The sequence below is a fragment of the Haliotis cracherodii genome, unplaced genomic scaffold (genome assembly GCF_022045235.1).
Source record: "Haliotis cracherodii isolate W230 unplaced genomic scaffold, xgHalCrac1.p SCAF_33, whole genome shotgun sequence".
Taxonomy (NCBI): Eukaryota; Metazoa; Mollusca; class Gastropoda; order Lepetellida; family Haliotidae; genus Haliotis; species Haliotis cracherodii.
The window spans coordinates 487,163-503,249 of NW_027266290.1; the positions used below are offsets into that span (position 1 = coordinate 487,163).

Sequence of the window (16,087 nt, forward strand, 5' to 3'; positions counted from 1 at the left end):
AACACCCTCAGTGGTCGAGTACAAATCTATACTACAGGTATGGCATGTTTTATGACTTATTATATAAATCACTCAGAACGAAACGCAGGGTGTTGTATATCGGACACGTTACATACGTCATCGAAAGTGAAAGACGACTGAATGTGAATATCGGACACGTTACATATATCATTCAAAGTGAAAGACGACGGAATGTGTATATCGGACACGTTACATACATCATTCAAAGTGAAAGACGACGGAATGTGAATAGGACTTGTTACATACGTCATTCAAGGTGAAAGGCGACAGAATGTGAATAGGACACGTTACATACGTCATTCAAAGTGAAAGGCGACGGAATGTGTATAGCGGACACGTTACATATATCATTCAAAGTGAAAGACGACGGAATGTGAATATCGGACACGTTACATACATCATCCAGCCATAAAGGCGACGGATGTTGTATATCGGATATAAAATATACACCACTCAGAGCGATAGACAGTTGATGGTTTGTACCGGATGTATTATATTATACACACTTCAGAATGCTGTTGATGCAGACAATGTAAGCTTAGAAACATGCTATGAAGTAACATATACAAGGTGGAGGTTGACGATTGTTTCAGGGTGGCAATCTACCCTCATGCAAGTAACTGGAAACCTACAACACATCCTTAACGTAGCCCTATCATATATACATGATGCAGGGAATACAAACTCAGAAGTTTCGTGTGTAAATTTAAAACCAACAGACCGAAGAGTAAGACTGATATGACGGCTCATACACACATCCACCAGTAAAATCTAGAGACCCTACAGAAATGCGTATGGTTACCTCAGTGTTTTAGGAAGCAGACAGCCGACGATGTGTGTATGTAAATGTAAAAAATCTGAATTCTGACACTCCTTTCGAAAAATCAGTATGACACACATGCTCGTATAATAATCACTATGAAAATATCAATCATGCATGAGTGAGTGAGTGAGTATGGTTTTACGCCGCTTTTAGCAATATTCCAGCAATATCACGGCGGGGGACACCAGAAATGGGCTTCACACATTGTACCCATGTCGGGAATCGAACCCGGGTTTTCGGCATGACGAGCGAACGCTTTAACCACTAGGCTACCCGACCGCCCCCAATCATGCATGACCTCTCTCAATATTTGCTAATACGTTTGTAGTCCTAACCACTATCATCAGCTAAAATTAATTATAAATATTCCACAGTTTATAGATCCTAATTAAAGGTGTTATGCCACTTCTGCATGGTTTGAATACGTAATACAATGGTGAATAAATAATCAATAATCAATAATTATCAATATCAATCTTGGACTATGACCCCTAAGTATATATATGCTTATAAGATTGTATTGTCAACAGCAAATAGTATTCCTTTAATTGTACGTGTGAAAGGCGTGTCCCATTTCTGGTCCAGTGGATATGAGCAATAGTAAAAAAATCTCTTTAAATTAGCAGTAATGGCTCATTCAGAGACCATATTATATGGTCTCTGGCTCATTGTATTCAGATTCTGCTTACAACTTAGAAATGTGATGTACGATCACCAGCCAAAATAAAATCTTAACATTCCATTATTTGTAGATTTAAAGGCGTTATCCCATTTCTGGTTGATGGGAGATAAGTAAAAATAACGTAGCAAATATCTGAAAATTAGCAAATTTGACCCTGTGCATTCAGATTCCGCTCACAAGATACAAAACAGAATTAAACTGAACAAAAACACCAAAAGAGCAGGGGATTTTTCTCTTATTAACTGTTTGTCGATTAAATACATAGTTGTATGCGACACATGTATAACAATTCTCTTGTGTTTTTTATTCTATTTTTCATTTCGTTTAAAGCTTATTTTCCATTTTTAGCAAATTGCTGTTGGACCAATGAAAATTGCTCTTACATACACACCGTGTTGTAGTAAACTTCCGGTCTGGCTTGCGGCAAAAGAAGCCGAGGTAAGCAATCAAAGTCAGAATGAGTTAAAATTAACTAACGCTTCATTGTGATTCATTTTGATTCTGCCAGTTAACTACTTTTATATTTGCGCGTTACATCGTATAGTTTTAACGACAAATTTAGCACGTCGGAGGACTTGACTGTTGAGTAAAAAATAGTAGCACTGTCATCTACAAACCAGCGTCGGTAGTGCGGAAGACATTGCCTTATTCATTCCGTGCTTTATTTCAGAATATGGATTTTTAGAGGTTGAAACACGAATTACAAGCTCAGTTTGAGATGGGTCGGAGCAAGACCTCATCTGGCGGAGGTCCCGGGGGTGGCCCGGGTGGGAGTCCGGGACAGGAGACGCCGGGCGCTAACACAGGACAAGTGGCTGAAATCAGAATCAAGGAGCTGTTAAAAGAACTCTTTGGTCTCATACATGAAGTGCAGGTAACACTATGTGAAATAGAAACGACTTGACCTCAGTCTATCAGGTCGGTGGAACAACTGGGTGTAGTTGTTTGATAAAGTGCCTGAGGCGACTAACGGGATCGGGTGGTCAGGTTCCCTGACTTGGTTGATGTATGTCATCGATCCCAAATGCATGGATTGATGCTCATGATATCAATCACTGAATTGTCTGGTCCAGACTTGATTATTTACAGACTGCCGTCATATAGCTGGAATATTGCTGAGTGCGGCGAACCAACCAAAGTGCAAAAAGAGTCGTGATAATTCTTACATATATCTAAACACATGGGTAGAAAACTTAGTGCAAGCAAACTGAGATTTGCTTGGGTACTATATTTCAATGACGCCAGAGCAGCTTGTCTGGAAAATCGACACTATTTTCGTGGATAACATTCAGCATGTCAAGAAGACACACTACATTTTGTTTGTTGTTTAACACTGCACTCAGCAATGTTCCAGCTATGTGACGGCAATCTGTAAATATTTGAGTCTGTGCAAGGCAGTCCTGTGATTGACATCACAGGCATCAATCTACGTAATTGCGATACGATGACATGCACCAACCAACTCGGCAAGTCTGACCACCCGAAATATGATCAGTAGAGGACGTAACGTGTCAGTGAGACGGCTATCTCGTCTCGCATACAAGTGACCACCTGAGAGGGGGTCACTCGTATGTGTGACGGCCTGTCAGTGGACCATGGATTTCTGCATGTTGCACAAAAATGTCTCTACAAGCGTTATTTGTGAAAATAATAAAACAAAATTAAGTACAGTTATTGATCATTATACTAGTTATCGAATGACATGAAAAAAATGTCATTAAAAAATAATAAACGGTCAAATTGGGGCAAAAATCGGGCAAAATGTTCTGTTTTTGTCAGCGATTTTCTCCTATGTACATATTATTCAGACACTAACATGTAGTATTTTCTAAAAGCTTATTCATCGTAGAGTTACAAAATATATAAATTATTTCACACACACCAATGCACACCCATTTTCCATCGCGTTGAAACATCTTTACTTTCTTCGAAACTGCGCGAACCGTCTCGCGTACAAGTGACTGGTCGACAAGCCAATAAAGGGAGGTAACTGATGCCTGACTAAAATGTTCAATCGGAACAACCGTCTTGTTACACTAAATGTGTCTGAATTAGAATGTGCGTATAATATGCACGATATTTATTTAGCTCGTAGTTTCGAAATGTATTTTGATATTTACTTGAACACGTTGAATCTTATTCCTCGTAGAGTTGCTATCTATGAACACCCTTTCTGGAGTATTTCTGTGAAATAATGAGTAATGCTTGGCCATGATCATTGATGATTGAAAGATATAATTATGCTTCAGCCTGTTGAATAAAAAGAAATTCTCTGCCACCAAAAAATTAACTGTTGCATGATGCTTTCATGAAACAAATTGTTCAGACACATAAGTAAAAACATACAGGTACCAACCCTAATGATCGTAGAGGGGTGCTTGATCTCTCTCTCTCTCTTCTACCATGGGTATCATTGCAACACCATTGCCTCTGACGAGGCATTTATCTGATACTTTGTCTTCCTTTTCAGAAAGAGCGTGACCGTAGTGAGCACAATTTGACCAATATTTCTAAAACCCATGAACGAATGCAGCAGGAACAGAGGAACAAATCATGTGAGTTTGCTGACATTGTTGAACATTTTATCTTTCACAGATGCTTTTCATTACTTGCCAGTGGCTATTATGAGTTATGTCCCTTGTCTGTCCCTTCTGCAGCCCAATCAGATTCTACCTATAATGTGATATGCATTTGCTTCAAACAAAATGGTAGTCAAGGCTGTCCGATTGATAATCAAGATCTATATTGTAATAGAGCATGTCTTGCCGAGCAAAGTGCATCAAACTACTTAAGCGCCTTGATTAAGAAAATATACGTCAACCCTGAGTTGACGGTACACATGTTCAGTAAATCCTGCACTTGATTGGAATCTGCACAGCGAACCGGATGTTGGTTTCGGTTCATGATATTGATTGGGTGGAACTGGACCTCTATGGTCAGTTGCCTCGGGAAGATGCTGAGTATTGTTTATAGTGTTAGTTAAGCTTGTCCAGTTGTTAAACATGTTAAACCCACTGTAACCTTTTGTCATTGAGTTAAACATGTTGTATTTTTTTTACAAGAGTACAAGATGAACATATAACATTCAGCAGAGTAGAAAAAATAATGCTTACAGATTAGATTTTTCCAATTTTAACATCCCCCAGCATATGATTGTCATTATCTGGTCTGTTCGTCCGTATTTCGTTTCCGGAGCATAGATTCATAACCCATGAAGGATGTTTCATCCAAAGTGATGCCTTTTGCTATTGCGGGGACTGGGGCGATTTGTGATCTGATGATGACATGTGTTATTGTCCACATTAAGTTGGTGTCGACGGAATAAGAGTTTCAAACCATACCAGATGTATCATTGTCTGTCAACTACTCTCTGTGTTTCAGTCACTCCCTACTACAAGAACAAGCTGCGTGGTCTCTACAACACAGCCATGCAGGATGCGGAGGCTGAGGCTGAGTAAGACTGTTTACACAAGCCCCTTGAAAACACCTGGAATTTTAATGTTTATCTTGTAAACGACTTGAATTTAGATTTTGCCTTGAAAAGAACTTGAAAATGAATAACCAAAAGATGTTAAAAGTTCGGACTTGTTACCCTGTCCAGTTCTTGGTATTTAGGGCATTGTATCTGTGTGGGCTAGCACTGTGGTCTGGACTAGTACAAGCATCCACACACATGCATGCACACACATTGCTATAAAAGTCCAATAATCGAGGATATAATCGCAATTCACCTCATCAGGCAGATGTAAGCTAATCATCATGGTTTATGCAATGTTTTGTCAGGCCCATTATTGATTGTTTACAGGCTGCTGCAATACATCAGTGTCCAACAACATTGGGCGCTAACACGCATCAGTGTCCTCTCACTGACACCTTTCCTGTTACTTGTTGTATTTCTAGGTTACTGAGAAAGGCACTGGACAAGATCAGTGAGATCAAATCCATTCAGAATGACAAAAGACATGGTAAGAAAAAGCACCTCATAGTATCACTAGAAACTGTAAAGCAAGGAGAGTATGTTTTTATGAATAAATTGCAAGTGATTCGGTGACATTTGATTTCGAGTTCCCATAAAACAAAAATAATAGGGTCTCACCTGCTAACAGACTACTGTTAGTGTTTCCTGATTGACTGATAATACGAGTGTGGCTTGTGTTGCATTATTGGGTTGAAGGGTTTCACAGATATCACATTGTTTTTCAACAGTATTTTTGTGTTCATGATTAAAAATGCGGATTTATGCAAAGTGCACATAGGTTTTCACATTTATGCTTCCATAACCCACAAAAATATTGAAGTCAAATCTTAAATAAATATTAAGGCTCTTTTGATGTACACGTACAGTTGATGCTCTTTTGTGTTTGCAGGGCAGTTTTCCCTGTGGTGAAGGTAGTTTTGTGTGAAAAGGGGAGGTAACTCTACTACAACTATTCTCACTGTATACTTCATAAGCGCTTACCCTGTGTAAAAGAGCTTTTCATGATCAATCATTTTTAGGGGATGTTGATCGACCGAAGCAGATCATGCGCCGTGGTGTTCTCATGACGATGTTGCAGCAAAACGCCGTCACTCTACCGCTGTGGGTCAGCAAGCCAGGGGAAAAGTGGGTAGCTGTAGTCACATGTTTTGTTTGTTTGTTGTTTAATGCTGCACTCAGCAATATTCCAGTCATATGACAACGGTCTGTAAATAATCAAGTCTGGACCAGACAATGCATCACTGACATCAAGAGCATCCATCTATGCAATTGGGATACGATGACAAGCATGAAGCATGTCAGTGAGCCTGACTCCCCGATCCCGTTAGTCGCCTTCTACTGTGTGAAACATCTCTGTGTTATCATCAACTGGTAGATTGATAAACATCATTAAATTGAACTAGCAGACAAACAAAATGAGGGACTTGGTTCAAATTTGCATAGTTCTCCTTTAAATCATGAGGGTAGGGCAGTTTGATTTTTTGTTTGTCCTAAACCAATTGAACATGAACACATTTTCAGGCTGTTTTATTTGTAGCACTTCTCAAACTAAATATTTCAGACCGCCGCCGTTGTGTGGAGCTGTGTCGGCAGACAATAATTACGTTGCCAAGTCCAGCAACAAGGTGGCAGCCAGGGTCAAAGGTCAGGATGGAGAGGAAAACTGGATACTTGCCGAAGTCGTTTCATATAATTCATCTTCCAATAAATACGAAGTGGATGACATTGATGCGGAGGAGGGGAAAGAGTGAGTTGAAAAAAGTATTCTGAGATCAATCATCATAAACTTTCTTAAAAACCATAAGCGATTATGAATATGATTATTTTATTTATGGGACCATATATGTTGCATACATGTTCTGAGCATGTTGAAATATTATTATTTTTTGGTTTCCATGGAGATATTGCATCAATGGGTTCATGCAATCGACCACTTGTTTATCCGAGCAATTTTGCCATGTTTACGGGATGTAGTGATAAGCAATATTGAAAACAGTAATGAGTCCAGGTTGGTGCTTGCGAACAATCTTTATTTATCTAAAGTAGTTGTCACCGAATATTACCTGTTTATTGTAGGCGTCACTCCATCAGTAGGAGGAGAGTTGTCCCCCTTCCCATCTGGAAGGCCAACCCGGAGACGGACCCTGATGCTCTGTTCCCCAAGGACACTGTGAGTGGATGTAGTTATAAGTATTGTTCACTCATCTGTTCACTGGAATCATTCATGTATCCTGATATAACATTTGTTATTTTAAAAAAAAATCAATGTGGAACTACCCTCCCCACCCTTGAAAATAATTACCTGAAAGGGACATGTGGTTGATATCAGTTGAAGAGTTTTCTCCAGAAATGAACTGTGGAATGAAGCAAAATTTTCTTTGTTGAAATGTACTATGTTTGTTTTCTGTTTCAGCTTGTACTGGCCCTGTATCCACAGACTACGTGTTTCTATAGAGCTCTTGTAGACACACCACCTAAAGGGGTAAGGAGATGAGTGTTGAATATGTCCTGTATCTTCAGCAATAAGCAAAGAAAACAAACGACAAGCTCTTCAAGCTGCATAAATCATTACCAGGTTATCCTTGCATAACAGGCAGTGGTAAAGCACACCTTCCCAAGGCAAGGGAGTTAATTGACTATAGGAGTCCAGTTTCCACCCTGCCCAACAAGGCTGGAATTTCAGGGCTCAATCAAAGCGCCACCTATGGCTATTATGAGTTATATCCCTTTTATGTCCCTCCTACTGTCCAATTAGATTCCACCTTTCATATCACTTGCATTTGCTTCAAATAAGATGCTGTCACCCAGTGAAGATGATCTGATCAATAATCAAGATCTATATTGTAATAAAACTGGTCTTTCTTTGCGACATGCATCAAGTCTCCTGAGCATCTTTATTAAAAACATGAAAAGATTTGGAAAATATCTTTTGACGCTAAGTTGCACATGCAATCCTGCAATCGACCGAAATCTGTACGGCAGTTTTCAAACCGGATGTTGATTTCATTACATAATTTTGATCTGACTGAAGCCATTTTGTTAAAGCAAATGCAAGTGATATGATTGGTGGCGCTACCGTCGAGCAAACAAATTCCAGTCTAGTTCGGCAAGGGTGGAGACTGGACTTTTATAGCCAGTTAACTAGCTTGCCTGGGGAAGATGATATTGACAAAGCACATAGAGTGTTTCATTGCTGTTTATCTGTGCTGCAGCCTCAAGACGACTACTCCGTGCTGTTTGAGGACACCTCCTACCATGACGGCTACTCGCCCCCGCTGATGGTGGCACAGAGATATGTGATAGCCTGCAAGGAGGACAAGAAGAAGTGAGCTACAGTGCCATTGTGACCTCCATGTGTTCAGGGCGGAACACAGCTGGAAGCTGTGTTGGACAAAGTGTCACAGTTCATTGTGGGACCGGCCTTGTACAGACCTGCTACGGTTCTCAAACAGCTTTATTTTTTGTTACATTAACAAAACGAGTTGTTTCAAGATATTGCATTTTGCTGAAATACTGCCAGGATATAATATATTTGATTGCAGGAAGGAAGATCAAAATGGCAAGCTTACTTAGTGAGGCGGGGTTAATACTGGATGTTTATACTACTCAAAAGAAGTTAGAGAACTATGTTTGATCTGTCATGCCTTCCAGTTTGGGGTGTTCCTTGACTTGTTTTCAGTAGTATACATTATAGGTTGTTTATTCTCTGCCTTCTTTTATGTACAGCCTCAAGCATATAGGTTAGTGAAAATAGTATGCACAAACAAAACTAACCACATTGGGAGGACGATTTTTCATAGATTGATGTTTTTGAAAGACAGATGAATTTTTCTTTGAATTCACTCTGGACCACTCTGTTGCTGGGAACAGGATAGGTCAGGCATCTATGGTGCTGAAATTCCATCCCTTGCCAGAAACATGGTGGGAATCCCCAAAATAGCCTGGCGCTTGGCATATGGGGATGAAACAAGGACTGAAAGTAAATGGTTTTCATCAACACCATGCCCATGCTTATGGATGGTGTCATTGCTCAATTATTTTTGAAAATGATGCATTAGTGTCACATTTTGCTGTAGGGGCAGTGTCAGAACAGTGGAACACTTGGCAAGAATTGGCCAGTGAACAGCAAGAAAGAAATCTATTTCTTGATATTTGAACCAAGTTTCTTCTCTTTACATGGATCTTAAAATAAGGTCCATTTGTAGTCCTGATTGTAGCATACACATAACACGCCATACTTCATCTACATTTTCTCACATACTACTTGGAGAACAGGAGAGCCTGAACGACCACACCAAATTTTAACAATCTATGTTTGCAGAAACAGCGTTTCTTATTTTCCCACTGAAATCGTGCCAGGTCTTGCTTCATTGTAATATATTAGTGCTATGATAGGCCAAAATCAAATCCTGCTGACCAATGGGATCAAGTGTTCACTCGCTGATGAATGTCATATCCCAATTGCGTAGATCGATGCTCATCATGTCAATCACTGGATTGTCTGTCCAGACTCGATTATTTACAGATCGTCGTCATAGTGCTGGAATATTGCTGAGTGCTGGGTTAAACAAGAAACAAACAAACAAAACTACCTTAACACAGGATTTTCCACACCCGCCAGTCACTTCAGTGAATGGCTATTTTTGCCATTTGAATAAGGGTCAAAATTAAGGTATGTTTGGAAATTGGTCCTGGATATGTATCAATAAAACAAACTGGAGATTAATTCGCTGGATGATTGAGGATGCATTAAGGCCAACTGTCAGTGATATCTTCATGAGGATTAGTTTGCAGTGGGTAATATTGGGTCACATTTATTATTTCATGGTTTTCAGGTTAAGCTAACAATTAGCTTGTGTCGATCCAAATGTATATTTTTGTAGCTCAATATTTTTTATTTCATTTGGCAAGAGTTTGATTTGGTCTGTCAGTAAATACTGTCACTGTTTAATATTTTCTAGTAAAGTATGTATTTATGTTCCTCTCTATAATCACGGTTTGCAGTTGCCTTGTTCATTTGATCGATTATTAAAGTGTCTTGCTTAATCTTGTTAATAATTACTGTTATTTTGTAACATTGTTTTCTCAATTTTTCCTAATCCATCAAAGATGGCACATTTGGGCAATATAAATAATTACTTTATGATTGTGATTCTTGGTTTTGCTCAGTGGAATCTGTGCACTGAAAAAAGGTGTAGACTTGTGTCCATGAACACTGTTCCTTAGCGTGTTGTGCAAGAGTTGATCAATGGGGTGGGTCAGACTCACGGACTTGATTGATGCATGTGATTGTACTGCAGTATCTCGAAGCTTAAGGTGTCAATCACTGGACTGGTCTTTAGCAACCCATGCTTGCTGTAAAAGATGTCTCCGCTTGTCGTAAAAGGCCTCTAACAGGATCGGGTGGTCAGACTCACTGACTTGGTTGATGCATGTCATTGATCCCAATTGCGTGGATCAATGCTCATGATATTAATCACTGGATTGTCTGGTCCAGACGCGATTATTTACAGACCGCTGTCATATAGCTGGAATATTGCTGAGTGCGGCGTTAAACAACAAAGCAACAACAACAAAGCAACTGGACTGTATTGTCCAGACTCGATTATTTTCAGACTGATGGCATATAGCTGAAGTATTGCTGAGTGCGACGTTAAACAACAAACAAACAAACAAACAAAGCATATGTAGTTCATTTGTCATCACCATGGTCACAGTATCTTTATGAATCCGCATGATTGCTGAGGTTGTACATTGTTCAGATGTGTTGATGTGGAATGCTACAGGGGTCATTAGGCTGCATGGTGTTAATGATCCAATACATAAGATACAGCTGTTTAACAGACAACTGATGAACATCATGATGGCTTTTTCAACTCATCCCTCCTTTTTGTATATTTGCTGTTTTGATGTGATTGAAAATCATGAAATCAAATGTATTCTTTTTGTTTAGTTACTGTGGTTACCTGTTGTATTTATGATTTCTGTACTTGCCACTAATATTTGTATGTTTTGTAGCTACATGTTGTTAATCTTTTACTCAAGGTCAAAAGAATGAATAGTTTTAATGAAGTCAGTTTCGTTTTCACTGAGTGAGTGAGTGAGTATGGTTTTATGCCACTTTTAGCAATATTCCAGCAATATCACAACAGGGGACACCAGAAATGGGCTTCACACATTGTACCCTTGTCGGGAATCGAACCCAGGTCTTCGGCGTGATGAGTGAACGCTTAAACCACTAGGCTACCCAACCGCACTTGCTAATGTCTTCCATGCATTGCACAGCAAAAGGCAGGATTGACTAAGTCGCGGTAGGCTTCGAAGTCTGCCTTAATCTTGTCCGAGTCTGATGGATCATGTGTTCAAAGATTCAACCTCATTATGAGTTTTGCTAATATGAGATCGGAGTCACGGAAGGGGCTAGGGTGGCCTAGTCATCTTAGGCGCTGCAATTTGCTGTGAAGAGTTGCATCTCTTGGACATGCCAGAAACCTATGATCAAACCCTGGTTTGTCCAGTGACAAACTAGGACTAGGTCTGTTCACCAAAATGGTAAACGTTTCAGACATACTTCACTTCCGGCTTACCTCCAACATTAAGCTGACACGCCGTTTAGAACTGGAATACTGTTTAAAGCGGCATTAAACTCAACCCACTTACTCACTCACTCATCTACAATGTATATTCCCTGTATATCCAGTGTTCTGTACAGACAAGCAGGGTGTACTATGTAAAGCATGTTGCTGATAAGGATTCTTCCAAAATCAAAACTATACATCAGCAAAAGAGCTGGTGTTTGAGTTTTCACAATATTTCACTTCAATACACGATGGAGACATTGTAATCAACCACACCAAATTCTCATGACAGTATTAAATGGAATGTACACTGAGAAGGAGTGTTGATTGTAGGAACGCAGCAACTTTATAAAAATAGGTATCCTGTGAAACCTCGTTATTCAGACCCTGATTGGAGCCGCTACATATGCAGCAACACAGGGAATACCACATGAGCGACTTTGCACATGGGGTAGATGGAAATCTGGACAATCGCCATCTGGACATCTTGCTGTAAACGTCTTTGAGAATGATTACTCATCATTCAAAATTTGGTAAACTGGAAATTAAGTAATCTGGGCGATACGAGTTAGAAAACCATGCCAGACTGATGAGGTTTCATGTGTAAGTAATGCAGTGAATTGGGCAGTTACTTCTGTCACAATCTCATTAAAACCAGATCTTAGTTCTCGCTACTGCTAAACAAAGATCTGAGGACATCCCATTACGGGTCACGCATTTGGTCGGATGAAAGGTCGTTCTGACGTGACCCTTAATGGGATGTCTTCAGATCTTTGTTTAGTGGTAGCGAGAACTAAGGTCTGATTTTAATGAGATTGTTTCTGTCAACCTGTCCCTTACACTTGGGTAACAATGGATCAGTTGTTGCTGAGTGTCCATCACAACCCTTGACATGCTGATGCTGTTGCTAATGTGAATAAAGAACAGCTGACCAAGGAAAAATGTTGTGTTATGTTTTAGTTGTTTGCAAATACTGTGAACCAATTCAGCAAACTGCTTGAAAAGGATTCTAAAATGAGTGACTGTGGTGTTTGGTTGTACATTCGGCATCCATCTAGGTATTGTGTGACATGCTACACACTTCTAGGTATTGTGTGACATGCTACACATTTCTAGGTATTGGGTGACATGCTACACACATCCAGGTATTGTGTGACTTGCTGCACTCATATGTATTGTGTGACATGCTACACACATCACAGTATTGTGTGACATGCTACACACATCACAGTATTGTGTGACATGCTACACACATCACTGTATTGTGTGACATGCTACACACATCACAGTACTGTGTGACATGTTACACACTTCTAGGTATTGCGTGACATGCCATGCTCATCTAGGTGAGTGAGTGAGTGAGTTTGGTTTAACGCCGCTTTTAACAGTATTCCAGTTATATCGCGGCATGTGAGCTTAATGTGGGAGGAAAGCCCGAAGTGATGCAGGTCACAGACGTTGACCACTTCGGTGAAACCCACGAGCACGGGTATGGTGCTGACAAACCTAGAAACATAATCGGGGCGAACCGGGATTCGAACCCACAATCATAGATTTCTGGCATAGCCAAGGGACGCAACTCTACACAGCGAATTGCGGCGCCATAGACGACTGGGCCACCCGTGCCCCCTCATCTAGGTATTGTGTGACATGCTAGGTATCGTGTGACATGCTAGGTATCGTGTGACATGCTAAGCTCATCTAGGGATTGTGTGACATGCCACACACTTCTAGGTATTGTGTGACATATTACACACAACTAGGAATTGTGTGACATGCTATACACACCTAGGGATTGTGTGACATGCTACATACAGCTAGGTATTGTGGGACATGCTACACACAGCTAAGTAGTGTGGGACATGCTATACACATCTAGGTATTGTGGGACATGCTACACACTTATAGGTATTGTGTGACATGCTACTCATCTAGGGATTGGGGGGCATGGATGGCCCAGTCGTCTAAGGCGCCGCGATTCGTTGTGCAGATTTTCCCTTGGGCACACCAGAAACCTATGATTGTGGGTTCGAATCCCGGTTCGCCCCGATTATGTTTCTAGGTTTGTCAGTACCATACCCGTGCTCGTGGGTTTCACCGAAGTGGTAAACGTCTGACACCTGCATCACTTCAGGCTTTCCTCCCACATTAAGCTGACACGCCGTGATATAACAGGAATAATGTTAAAAGCAGCGTTAAACCCAATTCACTCACTCATTCACTTATCTTGGGATTGTGTGACATGCTACACACTTCCAGGTATTGTGTTAAATGCTGCACACATATAGGTATTGTGTGACATGCTACACACCTCCAGGTATTGTGTGACATGCTACACACTTCAAGGTATTGTGTTAAATTCTACACACATATAGGTATTGTGTGACTCCTCTCATCTAGGTATTGTGTGACATGCTACATACGTCCAGTTATTGTGTGACATATTACACTCATCTAGGTATTTTGTGACATGCTACACACTTCTAGTTATTGTGTGACATATTACACTCATCTAGTTATTGTGTGTCATGATACACACTTCTAGGTATTGTGTGACATTACACTTATCTAGGCACTGTGTTGAATGCTACACACTTCTAGGCATTATGTGACATGCTACACCCATCTAGGGATTGTGTGACATGTCACACACTTCTAGGTATTGTGTGACATGCTACACACAGCTAGGTATTGTGGGACATGCTACACACTTCTAGGTATTGTGTGACATGCTACATACGTACAGTTAGTGTGTGACATATTACACTCATCTAGGTATTGTGTGACAGGCTACACACTTCTAGTTATTGCGTGACATATTACACTCATCTAGTTATTGTCTGACATGCTACGCTCATCTAGGTGCTGTTTGACATGCTACACATATCTAGGTATTGTGTGACATGCAACACACATCTGGAGATTGTGTGACATGCTATACACATCTGAGTATTGTGTGACATGCTACTCACATCTAGGTATTGTGTGACATGCTACACACTTCTAGGTATTGTGTGACACAATACACTTCTACGTATTGTGTTAAATTTTACACACACCTAGGTATTGTGTGACTCCTCTCATCTAGGTATTGTGTGACATGCTACATACGTCCAGTTATTGTGTGTCATATTACACTCATCTAGGTATTGTGTGACATGCTACACACTTCTATTGATTGTGTGACATATTACACTCATCTAGGTATTGTGTGACATGCTATACACATCTAGGTATTGTGTGACATGCTACGCTCATCTAGGTATTGTGTGACATGCTATACACATCTAGGTATTGTGTGACATGCTACACACTTCTAGGTATTGTGTGACATGCTACACACTTCTAGGTATTGTATGACATGCTACACACATCTAGGTATTGTGTGACATGCTACACACTTCTAGGTATTGTGTTAAATTCTACTCACACCTAGGTATTGTGTGACTCCTCTCAATTTGGTGGAAGAGCCTGTCAGTGAGCCCTGTTCGAGGATTTTCAATTTCGGTCACAGGTCATAATGGGTTTGCTTTTGAAACCGTCTTTTGAAGCGTCCTCGTTCTTTAACTATAACAGTTTAGTGCAAAGCTATACTTTATTACTCTAAACATGAGGGTAGAGCAAACTATATTTCTTAAGTAAATATTTCAACATTGAAATGGTGGCATCCGTATCGAGATTAACAGTTCATGGGATCTAGCGTACTATTCTGCAGCACCTGAAATAGCACTCAACAGGGCTCAGAATCCGGCGTACCAAAAGGGGTTTGACACGCTCTTATTTCATAAAGGTACACGTCAGCTGGACCCATGTGAATATCATAAGTATCAGCCGTCCACCCAGTAGGGGGTACTTGATGGTGATTACTGGCGCATGATGACGACAGCTAGTGACCTTTGTCTTCTGAGAACGGGGCAACGTCAGGTTTTCTTTGTCATTGAGGTTGAAAGGTTCACGTCCGTTACTGATGATAAAACCTTTATACAACTTGAAAAGTACACTAGAGGTGAGGTGAGGTGTAACGTCGCGTTCAAAAACGGGGCTGTTTGTACTGGTCCGGTGCAATGTCGGTATTGTGCTAGTCCACTGGAGACGATGCCACTCACATACCTAAAGCGGAACCAGGGTGGGTGAGATAAAGGTGTGTATGTGGTGGTGGGGGGGGGGGGGGGGGGGGGGGGGGGTATGTGCGTGTGTGTGTTGTTTTTTGTTTGTTTGTTGTTGTTGTTTTTGTTTGTTTGTTGTTGTTTGTTTTGTTTTTTGTTTTTTTTTTGGGGGGGGGGCTCGCCCCCTTTTCAAAACCAAATGTTGTATGTTGTTGGCAGTACAATTATCTGAGAAAAGGGGGGGGGGGCATATTTTGGACCCCTCCTCTTTAAAAATGCTGAATCTGCCCTTGGACACACTCACTCACTCACTCCGAGCCTGCATCCTTATTTATTCCATTAATGTCGAGCGCCAGGCAGAACATTTATCATCTTTTAACGACTGTTGGTATGAGGCAG

The 16,087-nt window shown here is 40.5% G+C and overlaps 1 protein-coding gene across 1 annotated transcript; it reads left to right on the top strand.

The window, feature by feature from the left end:
* The first annotated feature begins 1,926 nt into the window (after positions 1 to 1,926).
* On the top strand, positions 1,927 to 12,501 carry LOC139477371 (SAGA-associated factor 29-like). The gene is made up of 10 exons (XM_071259930.1): positions 1,927 to 1,964; positions 2,197 to 2,400; positions 3,997 to 4,081; positions 4,908 to 4,980; positions 5,427 to 5,491; positions 6,024 to 6,129; positions 6,566 to 6,751; positions 7,081 to 7,174; positions 7,418 to 7,486; positions 8,217 to 12,501. The coding sequence occupies exons 2-10, from the start codon at positions 2,245 to 2,247 to the stop codon at positions 8,331 to 8,333; spliced, it is 951 nt and encodes a 316-aa protein (XP_071116031.1). The 5' UTR covers positions 1,927 to 1,964; positions 2,197 to 2,244; the 3' UTR covers positions 8,334 to 12,501.
* Positions 12,502 to 16,087: the final 3,586 nt, after the last annotated feature.

Bases quoted from the DNA above. Each gene is read 5' to 3' on its own strand.
- LOC139477371 (XM_071259930.1), top strand. From the start codon at position 2,245: ATGGGTCGGAGCAAGACCTCATCTGGCGGAGGTCCCGGGGGTGGCCCG. The intron at 6,752-7,080 runs GTGAGTTGAAAA...TGTTTATTGTAG, and splicing joins GATGCGGAGGAGGGGAAAGA to GCGTCACTCCATCAGTAGGA. The intron at 7,487-8,216 runs GTAAGGAGATGA...TCTGTGCTGCAG, and splicing joins TAGACACACCACCTAAAGGG to CCTCAAGACGACTACTCCGT.